The following is a 12,314-nucleotide window of genomic DNA, read 5'->3' on the forward strand; positions in this document are numbered from 1 at the left end:
ACACATACATACACACACACAGACATAATCTCAACTCGTTGAGCTGAGTCGATTGGTATATGAAACTTGGTCCATTGGGGGCTCTATCAAAATTTCATTTTTGGAGTGAACATATAGCCTTTCGGTACACCTTGGTGTACGAGAAAGGCAAGAAACATATTCAACACGTTAATATATTGTTGGTACCAAAAATTGTTTCTATTTACTATTTAAATTATGCATTTATTTAAGCACTAAGCAATTCCCAAATTAAACAAGGTAATAAAAAAAGGAGGAGAAGATACAGGGGATACTCAAAATAACTGGGATAGGTAAAATTTTCACTTTTCAAAAAATGTTCAACTCGCTGTAACTTTTCGAAAAGGGCATCAAATATTCTTAAATTTTTACTGTAAGTTCATCAACTAGTGTACCAGTGGTCAAAATTTGGAAAAGATCGAGCCATTCTACACGAAGTTATAAAGGTTCTGGAAAAAGTATAATTATCCGATAGTCAACTTTGAGCTGTTACATCTCCGGATTCAATGAACCGAATGCAATGAAATTTTGATCATTTATGACTATTTGAGAATATTTGATGCCCTTTTCGAAAAGTTACAGCGATTTGAACATTTTTTGAAAATTGAAAATTTTACCTATCCCAGTTATTTTGAGTATCCCCTGTATATGTGATGTACAATTGCTACGATCGATTCATAATTCTGGATAATCCCTTTATATTACTTTCCATTGTTTTACACTTTCTGCTGGAACTCTACCAGAGCAACAGCGTTAATCGAAACAAACAGCCATCGGGTCCAGTCGTCTGTTGTTGAAAGGAGGTTTCAATTTTCCAGCTTTCGTTCGACATTCCACCGTTCTGCCTGCTGGTCGTTAACAACAGTCCCATAGCTTTCCACCAAACCATACCATCCATTCCGTGGATTTCAGTTTCAAACCCACAACGCTGCTTCTGCGATTAATTTGTTACACACGATTTAAACCACATTCCGACCGCATGACCAGGCAAATTCGTCCGAGATTTTTTTTAAACAGATGCTTGATTGTCGTTCTTTATGCTTTCCATTCTACAGGGGTAAAGCTGTATCAGGGAGAAAAATACGTTATCGTGGAGGAGAAGATCAACGCTTTCACTTGGCAGCTAAACCTGACAATAAGGCACCTGCAGAAGACGGACTTTGCTCCGTACGTGTGCTCCAGCATCAACGCCCTGGGAAAGGCCGATGCCCGGATTCGGTTACAAGGTGAGTTGTGGTTGAATATTCGTCCGTCTAAATATCGATATGATGCCCGTAAAATAGATTGAAGCCCCTGTTTAGGTGACATGCTTCTAACGTAGATTGATTGGTTATTTGATGGAAAATGTTACACATAGTTTGTGTTACTGCGATTTCCACATTTTAAACTGTCATGAAACCTTTTACCGCTTATTATTCATACAAAATATATAATAATGAAATAAAAACGGAACTTCCCCCTGCCTTCCTCCACATCAAGTTCCCTGAATCACCCGGAATAATGTGACTGACAGTTAAATTGATGGAAAATTACTACGGTCGAGTGGATTGCCCTAAATGTGCCGGACCGTGATCCTTTCATCCTTCCGGCGCTTGCAATGCAATGTGACTAACATGATTTTGGGGTATCCTGGCATGACTTTTTGCCGCTCGCTTTCTGAATTGATTGATTCATTTTTGATCAGCCCCATTCATTGTGTGTTCCTTTTCGAGCCCCTCGGGCGACCTGTGATGCCAGTTTGTTTTATTTATTTATTTTTTTCATTAACTGAAACAGGCGTAACTTTCATGTTACCCGAAAGTTACCTCGAAGTTGTTGGTTAATCATCTTTAAACTTACAGGTTTTAAACTCAATCATGACATGAAACCTATATATCTGGCATCTCTGCTCCCCATTCATCGACGTATTTCACGGTGCGCCCATCGAGCTCAAAGAGTGTGCAATCGCCAAATTAATTGCATGTAAATTTGTTTTAATAATTTTGCTCTCCATTGACTGGGCGGGACAGGACGGTTCTCGTTTCCTGCTCTGAATGTTCTGTATTTTTCGTTTTTCCTGCAGAGCTCCGGCTGCCGCCGAAACCGACCACAACCCCAACGCCGTACGTGCCACCGACACCGAAGCAACCTCGCCGGAAGCAGCATCATCAAAGCCACGGCAAAGGCGGCCACGAGGGCACCGGCAAGGGCTCCGGCCTGGGTGGCGGCAATGGCTTTAACCGGGACAGCTACATAATCAATCACATCCAGGAGAACGACATGCTCGGAGGGTTCGCCTCGGAAGGTGAGTTTTTGGTGGGGGGTGGTGGTAAGGAATGGGTATCTACCTACTGACTGGGCACTGACCTAGCCCAAGCTCCAGTAAATGGTCTCCTATTCGGTATTATTGGTACGATGAGACGGCTTTGCTCCAACCTGTCTGTGGATGCTTTGCGTGTCGATGCAATCGAAATGGGGCCAACAAGGTTGTTGATTAATGGGGATTCCAATTGAAGTGCTTATCTGTTTTGCTTGTGATAGGAGCTCGTATTGCTGGGCTGCAGTTCAGTAGTAGAGAACGATCTAAAATATTATGATATGGGTCAAATGATTTCACCAATTCAATTTCATTTTGTCTGCTTACCCTCATAAATGACTACTCAATAAACTGTGGCATTAGGTCGTTTTCAGCGGTGGTAAATTTTTTCGTCCAAAATAATAACAGTACTAAACATTTAGAATGCTAAAAAAAGATCAAATTTTGATTGTTTCCACCGGTATTTGTTTCAAATATCATTATTTTTAAGTTGAAGAATGTCTCCTCTGAAATGAACCAGGTTCTTGAACATGTCGTAGGTTCTTGAAGAGAGTTCATCGCTTTGGGAATAATCCAAGGATTCTGGAGAAAACAACCTATTTCGGGTATTCTAGAAATTCAAGAAAAAAAAATAGTTCATTCGAAAACAAAAAAAAAACAGAAAATCGATCTTTAGAATTGGGGGTTCCAATTGATCTTGCTTTGTGAAATACTCCAGAAGTGCCACTAGGATTTTTCAAGAAGTTTGAAAAATAACGTTGGATATCTACCAAAAAATCCTCACAGAGTTCCACCGGATAATTCTACAGTCGTTTTGCCGGAAACTCTTTCAAAAGATTAAATCAGAAATCATGCACTATCAAATCTAGGAATTACGCAGTAAATTCATTTAGAGACTCCCGAGATAAACCAGCCCTGGGCTGAAAATCTCGTTAATAAAGATAATAATAAAAATTTAGGGACTTCACACACTAAGATCAGCTCGGTATTTTCCCCATCTTTTTACTGAGTTCTCAACAGCAGATTTAACTCGGTACGATCGGTTGTTTATTTTGCGGATATTCTGTAAATTAGTTACTGAGCTCAGCTAATAAACTGTCAAAAATTACTGATGCACAGTAAGAATCGTTACTGGTGAACGGTAAATACGATTACCGAGTGTACCGAGATAAATCTGCTGTTGAAAACTCAGTAAAAAGATGGAAAAAATACTGAACTCAGTGAAAAAACTATTTAGCTGGAACATCTGAATCTTAGTGTGCATCTAAAATAACTGCATCAGTTATAACAGAAAGACCAAAGCACTTCAAGGAGTTTCACATGGGATTTTTTCAATGTTCCTCTCGAGATTACTCTAGAAGTTTTACCGGAAATTTTCGTAGAACTTTCGCTGGAATTTTACTGAGAGTTCTACCGAGAACTCCTCTAAGAATTCCACCGGAATTTCTTCTAGGAGATCCACCAGGAATATCTCCAGTAGTTCCAGCAGAAATTCCTTTAGTAGAATCACCAGATTTTTTTTTCTGCTGTTACGCCTGAAGTTTTGCTAGAAGGTTCATAAGAGATTTGTATAGATGTTTCTGTGAGAGTTCCACCGGAAACCAAAAGCTACTGTAGAAGTTTCACCTGGGATTCTTCTAGAAGTTGAGCCATGAATTGATTGATTTGTCTTTATTTAAGAGACTTTCAGAGCTTCAGCCACGAAGATTTTCAGCATGTACATCAAATACAAATTCCCTGGGAACTACACTTCACCTATTCTTGAGGAATTCATTAAATAATTTCTAAAACAGTTTACAAGAATTTGCAAATTTTCAAAAACTAGAGCACCACAAATATTATGGTGCATGCTTCAGGGACTGCAATTTTTAATATTCTCAAAGCATCACAAATACCAAAACAATCTCTAAGAAGCTTCTAAAAGAACTCGTCGTCAGACTGCTGAATGAATTCTTTAAAAGACTGCTGGAGGAATTCCCAGAAAAACTTATTCTTCTTTATGGCTCGACGTTCGCATTGAAACTTGGCCTGTCTCTCTTTAACTTAGTGTTCTTTTGAGCGCTTCCACAGTTATTAATTGAAGGGCTTTCTTTGCCTGCCATTGCATGAATTTGTACATTGTGTGGCAAGTACAATGATACGCTATGCCCAGGGAGTCGAGAAAATTTTCCTGACCAGAACGGGAATCGAACCCGCCGTCTCCGGATTGGTGATCCATAGCCTTAACCACTAGGCTAACTGGAGACCCCTTAAACTCTTAAAAACATTCAAAGTAAATTTCGTGGAACTTCTTAAAGAATTTTTGAGGAACTCCATTAAAACTTTTTGGTAAGTTTCTCGATAATATTTATGAGAAAATTTTTCGGTGGAAAATCTTGAAAATCCGTAGTTTTTTGTATGATACGCTTGAGGTAAAATTCCGGAGGTTCTTCTTCAAAAATTTGAAAAAATCCAGAAATAATTCTTCGAGAATTTCCAGACTTCAACTTGTGGAGAAATTCCAGGAGAAAATTTTTGAAATATTTCCAGAGGAACTTCTGAAGAAAATCCCAGAGTTACTTAAGAAGGTGTTACCATAGAAGAATCAGAAAGAATTTACGAAGAACTCTTAAACCATATTATTATGGCAATTATCGGAGGGATTTCTACAGGAATCATCAAAGAAGCTCCTAACAGAAGTCGTAGAGGCACTTATGAAAGAATTTTCGGAAAAAAAAATCTTAAAAACCAGAAAACAAATTGATTGATTTATCTTTATTTTAGATGCTTTCAGCCTTTGGCTAGTTCGTCTCTAGAAAACAAAATTGTAGGGATAATTTGTGGATGAAATATTGTGTTCGATCACTCGGGAGATCAGTGTACTGAAAGTGCTCCAGTGGACGACGACGACGACGGCGATAATAGAAACAAAACGGTTTCAACTATTTTACTTTTATTGCTCTTCCCCAAACAGGCAGCGTGCCTGCTGGGGAGACGACTATTGCTATGACTCTATCTACATGCATGATTCTGGCCTGCTTTTATAAAAGCGAGTACGGATAATATTGATTGCCGTGCGCAAGCCTATCCTGCCGTTATACGCATAATTGTCCCATGTTATATGGGATTCCCATATAACATGGGACAATAGGGCGTAGAACGGCAGTATCTAGCTACCTACCCAAGTAACAAAATTAATTTTATAATGCTTTTGAAGTATTCTTCAACGCCTGTTCTTTAAAACCATGCATAAACCAAACTGCTCTGCAAAACGACATCAACTCAACCATAAACCCGCCATAAGACCAAAGAGGCCCATCCTAAGATGCTCTTGGAGAGTTGTTTTTAAATTTCTCTTAAAACTTGTTGTACTTCCCAAGTTGTCCTCAAGGCGAATTGCTCTCTCCTTGTAGAATTATTCAAGTGCACGATAAAACGATAATAAATTTGTCAGTGTTGTTTCTATTGCAGCTTTTATGTCGACATAAAAGTTTGATGAATTAAATTGAAATTAAAAACACAATGGAAGTGACACAATATTGTAATCGGGGTTAATTTATTACACAAATTGGAAATATTTCCGTGGTGTAACAAGGATGCCAAATGCCAAGCAAAATTCATCGTATATATGTTGCAAGATACTTCCAAAAATTGCAACGCGCTTCCATTATAACGCACTAATAAAATATTTAAACTTATTATTCCTGGTCATGAGAACATTGTTTATGAGTTTTCTCAACATGGCATCCATTGAAATCCAGGCCGGTGGTCGGTTCATCATCGATGGTTTTAATCAACATCACCATAAGATCGTCTTAAATTTCTTTCAACTCATGCCAGAGCTAAAAGCATAACTCAAGAATACTATTATTTATAACGTTCTCAATGCAGCCTGGTTGGCCTCCATCAAGAACGTCATAAATTTATTTCATCTTATGCAAGGGTAAGAAGTATTACTCAAGACAATTCAGGTTTATAACGTTCTTGATGTAGGCTTATGCAAACTTCGCCGAGAACGTCATAAATCGGTATGTCAAATTGTAAACAAAAAATAAATTATCGCACCGCGGTGGATTTTGTGACTCTCGTCCGATGAATTTAATTATCAGACCGGTACCGTTGCCAACCAGGCAGACCTTTTCCGATAACCGGCCTTGATGCGGTGCAGTGCCTCATTCCTCCGGTCAGCACTTCCATCAGGTAAGTAGTTGTTGATTTTGAAGATCGATGATTGGAACCCCGATTGCACGGGAATCGACGTCCTGGATGACCATACCCACCTCATTTCGGATGCTGAAACCAGAGGAACTTGGCACTGCACCGCGTCGCGGTTGAGTTTCCGGCTAGGTGTTCTTGATTGGCAGCAATAATGGAACGATGAGAATCACAATCTAATGCTTAAGTTTTTCTTGTATTTTTCATGTACCAAACTGTTCTTATGCGAGAACAGTTGCTCTTGATCAAGAACGAATGATTGAAGATAGCTACAAGATTCATATAAAACTGAAAATAAGTTCAACAGTTCTTGTTGTGCTTATGGTTTTATGAACTGAACCTCAAGTATTCTTGGAGGTGTTTTTAAAACCACATATTGACGAAGAATAGTTGTGCTCAGCTGAAACTGCCATAAGACCAACTAGAATATGCAATGTTCCGATAAAACTATCATAAAAACAAATAAAACCAAATAGAATTAGGATTGTTACTTGGGTACTACTCTGCATCAAAGAACACAAAGCAAAGTAGGCAAGCATTGCGCTAGCTCTTTGCTTACGCTGCCTACTACAGCGTGATGAATACCAGCAGCAGGCTGTTGATGCTGCGTCAAGGCGATAGCGTGGAAAGAACAAAGCACGTGAATGAATCGGTGATGTCCACACAGCCAGTGTGAGCGCCTTTTGCGTGTTGCTTTGTGCGATGCTTCGGTACGGCTTACACAGCCACTGTAGGCGCCGTTTGTGGTGCTGGTTTTGCTGAGCATGCGTTGGATGAATGATTCCGAGGTGGTGAATTATTTGCGTGCTTTTCGGAGAGCAGTTCGTAACCGAACATATTGGAATAACCACAGAGAACAGACATCCAAGTCCAGTTCCAAAACTGTGTAAGGAATTTAACGGCCATTTGAAATCGGCAACTCAAGTGGCAATAGCGTGGCGCTGCAATCGGTTAATTTCCCATACTAACTTATTTCACCACTTGAAATGTTTCAATTCACCACTGACTGTGGCAATATGGTGTTTGGTGGCGTTAGTGTTGTCATCGTGTATTGGTTTGCAACCTTACTCAAGTAAAGATTCAAATCCTTACACAACTTTCCGAATGAAATTTGTTCTAGCCTGGACGTCTGTTCTCTGTGGAATAACCTCCGAAGAAACTTTCATAGTGAACGAAGAAATTCTAGTTGATGTTCTGAACGTATCCCTGAAGGATGAACTTCTAAAGGAAGAAAATCCCGAAAAAACTTTTGAAGAAATTCTTGAAAAATAACTCCAGAAAGAATTATTGGGGAAATCCTCAAAGAATTTCAAGAATAACTCCTGCGTACAAAATACTGAAGGAATTAACGGAGAACTTCTATGTTTTGTACCTTATAGAATTGCAAGTAGGGTAACGGTTGAATTTTGGACCCCTAGAGGACATTGGTTTGAATTTAATTCAAAATCAAACAGATTCAGAGGGTATTTACACATAATGATGATGTTAGTATGTTCTTAAAAGCCTCCACTGTTCGTTAAAAATAGCTACAAGGTCATTTCTGACTGAAAATTTGATGAAAATAAATGATTTTCGAAGCATCAGTTTTCATTGTTTTGGACACCCTAATATATGTTGGACCCTCTTCAGTATATATTTTGGACACCCGGTGTTTAAACTCGTTTGAAACTATTTTGGAAGAATTTGCCGCTTGAATATGCTGTATCACATCCTAATTACTTGATTGACAAAGGCTGATTAGACGAACTTTGCGAATTTAATGCGCTAGAATGATAAACGTTTTTGTTTACATCTGCAAGTTTCCTCAGCACCGCAATCTCTTTTTGTAAACATGATGCGAAACTCGCACGGATGACGAGATTGGCAAAAATAATTTCAAGGCAAATAAGGATATTTCCAGTGAGGAAATTATTGCTGCCCGTGCCGAACGATCTTATTTAGCGAATGATTATAAAAATTTCCGCCATCTCATCATTAAACCTGTGTAAGTTGTGATAATAGGACACAGGGGGTCCAAAATATATGGGGGTCCAAATTATATTGGTTACCCTAATTATCGAGTGATTCTGTCTGAAAGAATTCTTCTTTTTCTTCCTGAAAGCATTTTCAAAGCAACTCCTGGAGAAATTCACGTAAGAAACACTGAAGAAATTCACGTAGAATATCCAGGAAGAACTCATGGGAGGGTTGGACCCATATAATTGATGCGGTAAGTGCCCATATGTTCAGTACGATTGCCGGTCAGTACAGGAACTTGAAAGAAATTCCTTTGACTACTTTGGTCATATAGAATATCTACATGCCTACCACGTGGAAGAACTCAAAGGAAAATTCACGGAGCTCCCTGTGGTGCTTATGAAAGAGTTTTCGAAGGATTTCTGTGAGGGTGCTTGAAGGCACTCTTGAATGAATTTTCGGAACAACTGCTGAAAAAACTGCTGGATGGTTACCTTAAGGAATTTTCTGAGAAATTATTGGAAGAATTCCCCGAGAGATTACTTGTGGAGATCCCACTCCAAAGAGTTCTTTAAGGAATTCCCAGAGGAAGTTCCTAAAGGGCTCTTGGAAGAATTTCCGGTGTAACTCCTGGTGAAATTTTTGGTGATACTCCAAGATGAATGCGGACCCTAATGAACTCCTTAAGAAACTTTTTGTGGCCGTTTTTGGAAGGATTTCTTAGCAAATCTTGCAGAAATCTCCTAAACAATTCCTGAAAGCACTTTTGTAAGAATTTCTAGGAAAACTTGAGAGAAATATAAAAAATAAAAAGAATACATAAGCAATCTGTAACGAGGTTACAAAATAACATCCCACCCATCCAAGATGATCATGACCCTTAAAAAAATATCAGTCATATAAGCTCCGTTTCGACTAGGGACCCAACGGGAGTGTCAAAATTGAACATGTAGGCAATGTTTGCCCCCGGAAGAAAACTTCCGAAGTTGAGCCTTACCGATGAATGGCCTCGCGTTCGGGTGTAATACGAGCTCCAAAAGAATAGAGCCTTTACGTTTTGCATAGCGTGGGACCCAAAACCAATCCAACCGCGAAGCAGTGAAAACGTGCCAAGAGAGCAGAGTAGTTAAAAAGGTGGATAGAAAAGTTATAGAAGAAAAGTAGACGTAAGTAGTGAACTTGGGTTGAAGAAGTAATTTTAGAATAATTTGAGTTATTTTAGTGGTGAATTTTTGGATTTGTTTGAGTAACTGGAATCAAAGTATTCTATTAAATGCTCTCGTAATAATACAAAGTTTATTTGAAAAATTGAATTAAATACATTAGAATAATAAAATTGGAATTCAGTTGAAAAGACGTTGAATCTCCAAGAAGCCAGTCGGCATCGTTACCTGAAAATAGAAAACAATCATTTAATCAAATGAGTAACCAATCAACAAATCGTTTTGTGTACTTTATTAACCCAAACGATTTGTTAAGTGACGAAGTTGACTACGAGGTAAAATTGAGGTATCTTCCGGTGGATGGTTCGTTACAAGAAAAGAGACAAATATTAAAGAAAGCGTTATTGAATGAAATCAAAAAACCTAGACAATTAGTATCAAAAAAATCGCTCAACCAAGAGTACCCAATCGTATTACAAAAATTGCAAGACCTACAGCATACCTTGGAAACTGGTTCTCTTGAACCGAAACACATTTCAAGATTACGTCACTATAGAGCCAGAATATATAGAATCAACGCGATTACCAGAGAGCAGCAACGGGTAAGAACGGAACTAATTGCTTCTGTTGAGGAACTTCTGGACAGATACGGTAACCCGGAAGATCGACGAACTAATTTTCCACCCTCCAACGTGAGATTGCACTTTTCTAGTGATCGGAGGCAAGAGTCAATCGAGAGAATGGAACAGGATCCAACGTTGAACTTTCCAGAATTACTGGGAGACAACGGAGATACAGAAGAGCAGCAAGACCTACTGGATATTGCAGCGGGACCGATTACACAACGAACCAGTTTTGAAGACTGGGCTTCTAGTACAACAGTCCCAAGTAACCAACGAGCAGAAGGACAGCAGGGTCCAAACGCGAATCGGCTCTATCTACGAAATCAGCAGGAGAGAACGAATAGTTCGACAATGCTTGGGGAAGAATTGAAGACGCAGATGTCAGAGATGATGGCACAACTGAGAGTGACGGTTCAACAACTTCAGCAGCCACAACATCGGTCACAAACACCGTCAAGAAGCACACGACACGGCCCATTTCGGACAGTTCAAGACCCTCCGGAAACTACAGGAGCGCTACTATTGGCCTCAGATGCAGGATGACGTCCGGAAGTACTGTTTAGGCTGTGAGGTGTGTAAGTGCATCAAGCATCCGAGCACGAATCGACAACCACTCATGGGACGACAAAAACTGGCCTCGCGACCCTGGCAGGTCATATCCGTGGATTTTGTTGGACCGTTCCCTCGGTCAAAAAACGGGAACACCGTGTTACTCGTCGTAACGGATTGGTTTTCCAAGTTCGTCGTTATCCAGCCACTCAGAGAAGCAAAAACAGGACCAATGATTACATTCCTGGAAAATATGATATTTCTATTATTTGGGGTCCCCGAAGTGATAATATCGGACAATGGAGTTCAATTCAAATCCAAGGATTTTGAGCGATTATTGAAACGCTATCACGTGAATCATTGGAGGAATGCGAACTACCATCCTTCCAACAATCCGACGGAAAGAGTCAACAGAGTAATTGTTGCAACCATTCGAGCCCACCTGCAAGGAGACCATACTGAATGGGACAAGGAGATCCACAAAGTAGCCATGTCCATTCGAACGGCTGTACACGAGTCGACCAACTTTACACCGTATTTCATCAACCACGGTCGAAATTATATCAGCTCTGGCGAGGATTACCGACAAATTCGTGAATGTGGAAGCGATACCGATTGCGATCCAAAAATGATCAATGAAAATCTTAAACAGGTGTTTGAAGCAGTGAAAGAAAATTTAAAAAAAGCCTACAACAGGTACGCGAAACACTATAACTTACGGTCGAATCAAAATGCACCAGTATACGATATTGGGGAAATTGTCATGAAGAAAAATTTCTTCCTGTCAAATAAACAAAAGAAATTTTCAGCAAAATTAGCAGATACTTACGCCCCGGCTAGAGTAATAGGGAGAATAGGTAATTCATGTTATGATTTGGAGGACATGAATGGAAATAGATTAGGTGTGTTTCATTCATCTGATCTACAGAAGAAATGAAAATAAAATAAAGCGTTTAAGCTATGTCTCTTGTCAAAGTGCACAGTAACTAAGGAGTCAATCCAGAAAAACACAAATTTTGGTACCAATTTATCAGTGCGGGTGAGATTGTCTCTAAAAACATGTTTCACTACGAGCAATCTTCACTTCGCCACAATTTTCCTCCAAAACAGCCAGATTGATCAAATTAATTAATGGCAGGTTTTGTTGAATGAACTACAGCTATGTAGAATCGTCTTTGCAACTATTTTCCGCCTTGGCATGTCAGTCAGCTTAACCACCTTGGCCCGGAGCTTGCGTGGTCAAGCAGAGAAGGGAGTGTACGATGGAAATCAGTGGGAGTCTGCGCAGGCACAGATGATGATCAGACTGACATGTAGAAAACAGGTGCATATGAGGTTTCGACAATGTTGTAAAACGTTCAAACACTTGGAACCGGTCAATGGTTCACTTCAATTAGATCGTTTTACCGCGTAGCATTATCTAGGCTTTTAACTACTCACTGGTGATTATATCACTCCGTTTTGATTGATGATGTATAAGTTAAGTTGAATGAGACAAACACTTGTACATATTGT

At 39.5% G+C, this 12,314-nt stretch overlaps 1 protein-coding gene across 1 annotated transcript in view; it reads left to right on the forward strand.

The window, feature by feature from the left end:
* Positions 1 to 12,314, forward strand: part of LOC109397556 (protein amalgam) — a 295,277-nt gene that overhangs the window by 204,035 nt on the left and 78,928 nt on the right. The window contains exons 8-9 of the mRNA XM_062850781.1: positions 1,074 to 1,244; positions 2,081 to 2,302. Coding sequence (XP_062706765.1) covers positions 1,074 to 1,244; positions 2,081 to 2,302 — 393 coding nt within the window. The remainder of the gene's footprint in view (positions 1 to 1,073; positions 1,245 to 2,080; positions 2,303 to 12,314) is intronic.

This window comes from Aedes albopictus, chromosome 2 (assembly GCF_035046485.1).
Source record: "Aedes albopictus strain Foshan chromosome 2, AalbF5, whole genome shotgun sequence".
Taxonomy (NCBI): domain Eukaryota; kingdom Metazoa; phylum Arthropoda; class Insecta; order Diptera; family Culicidae; genus Aedes; species Aedes albopictus.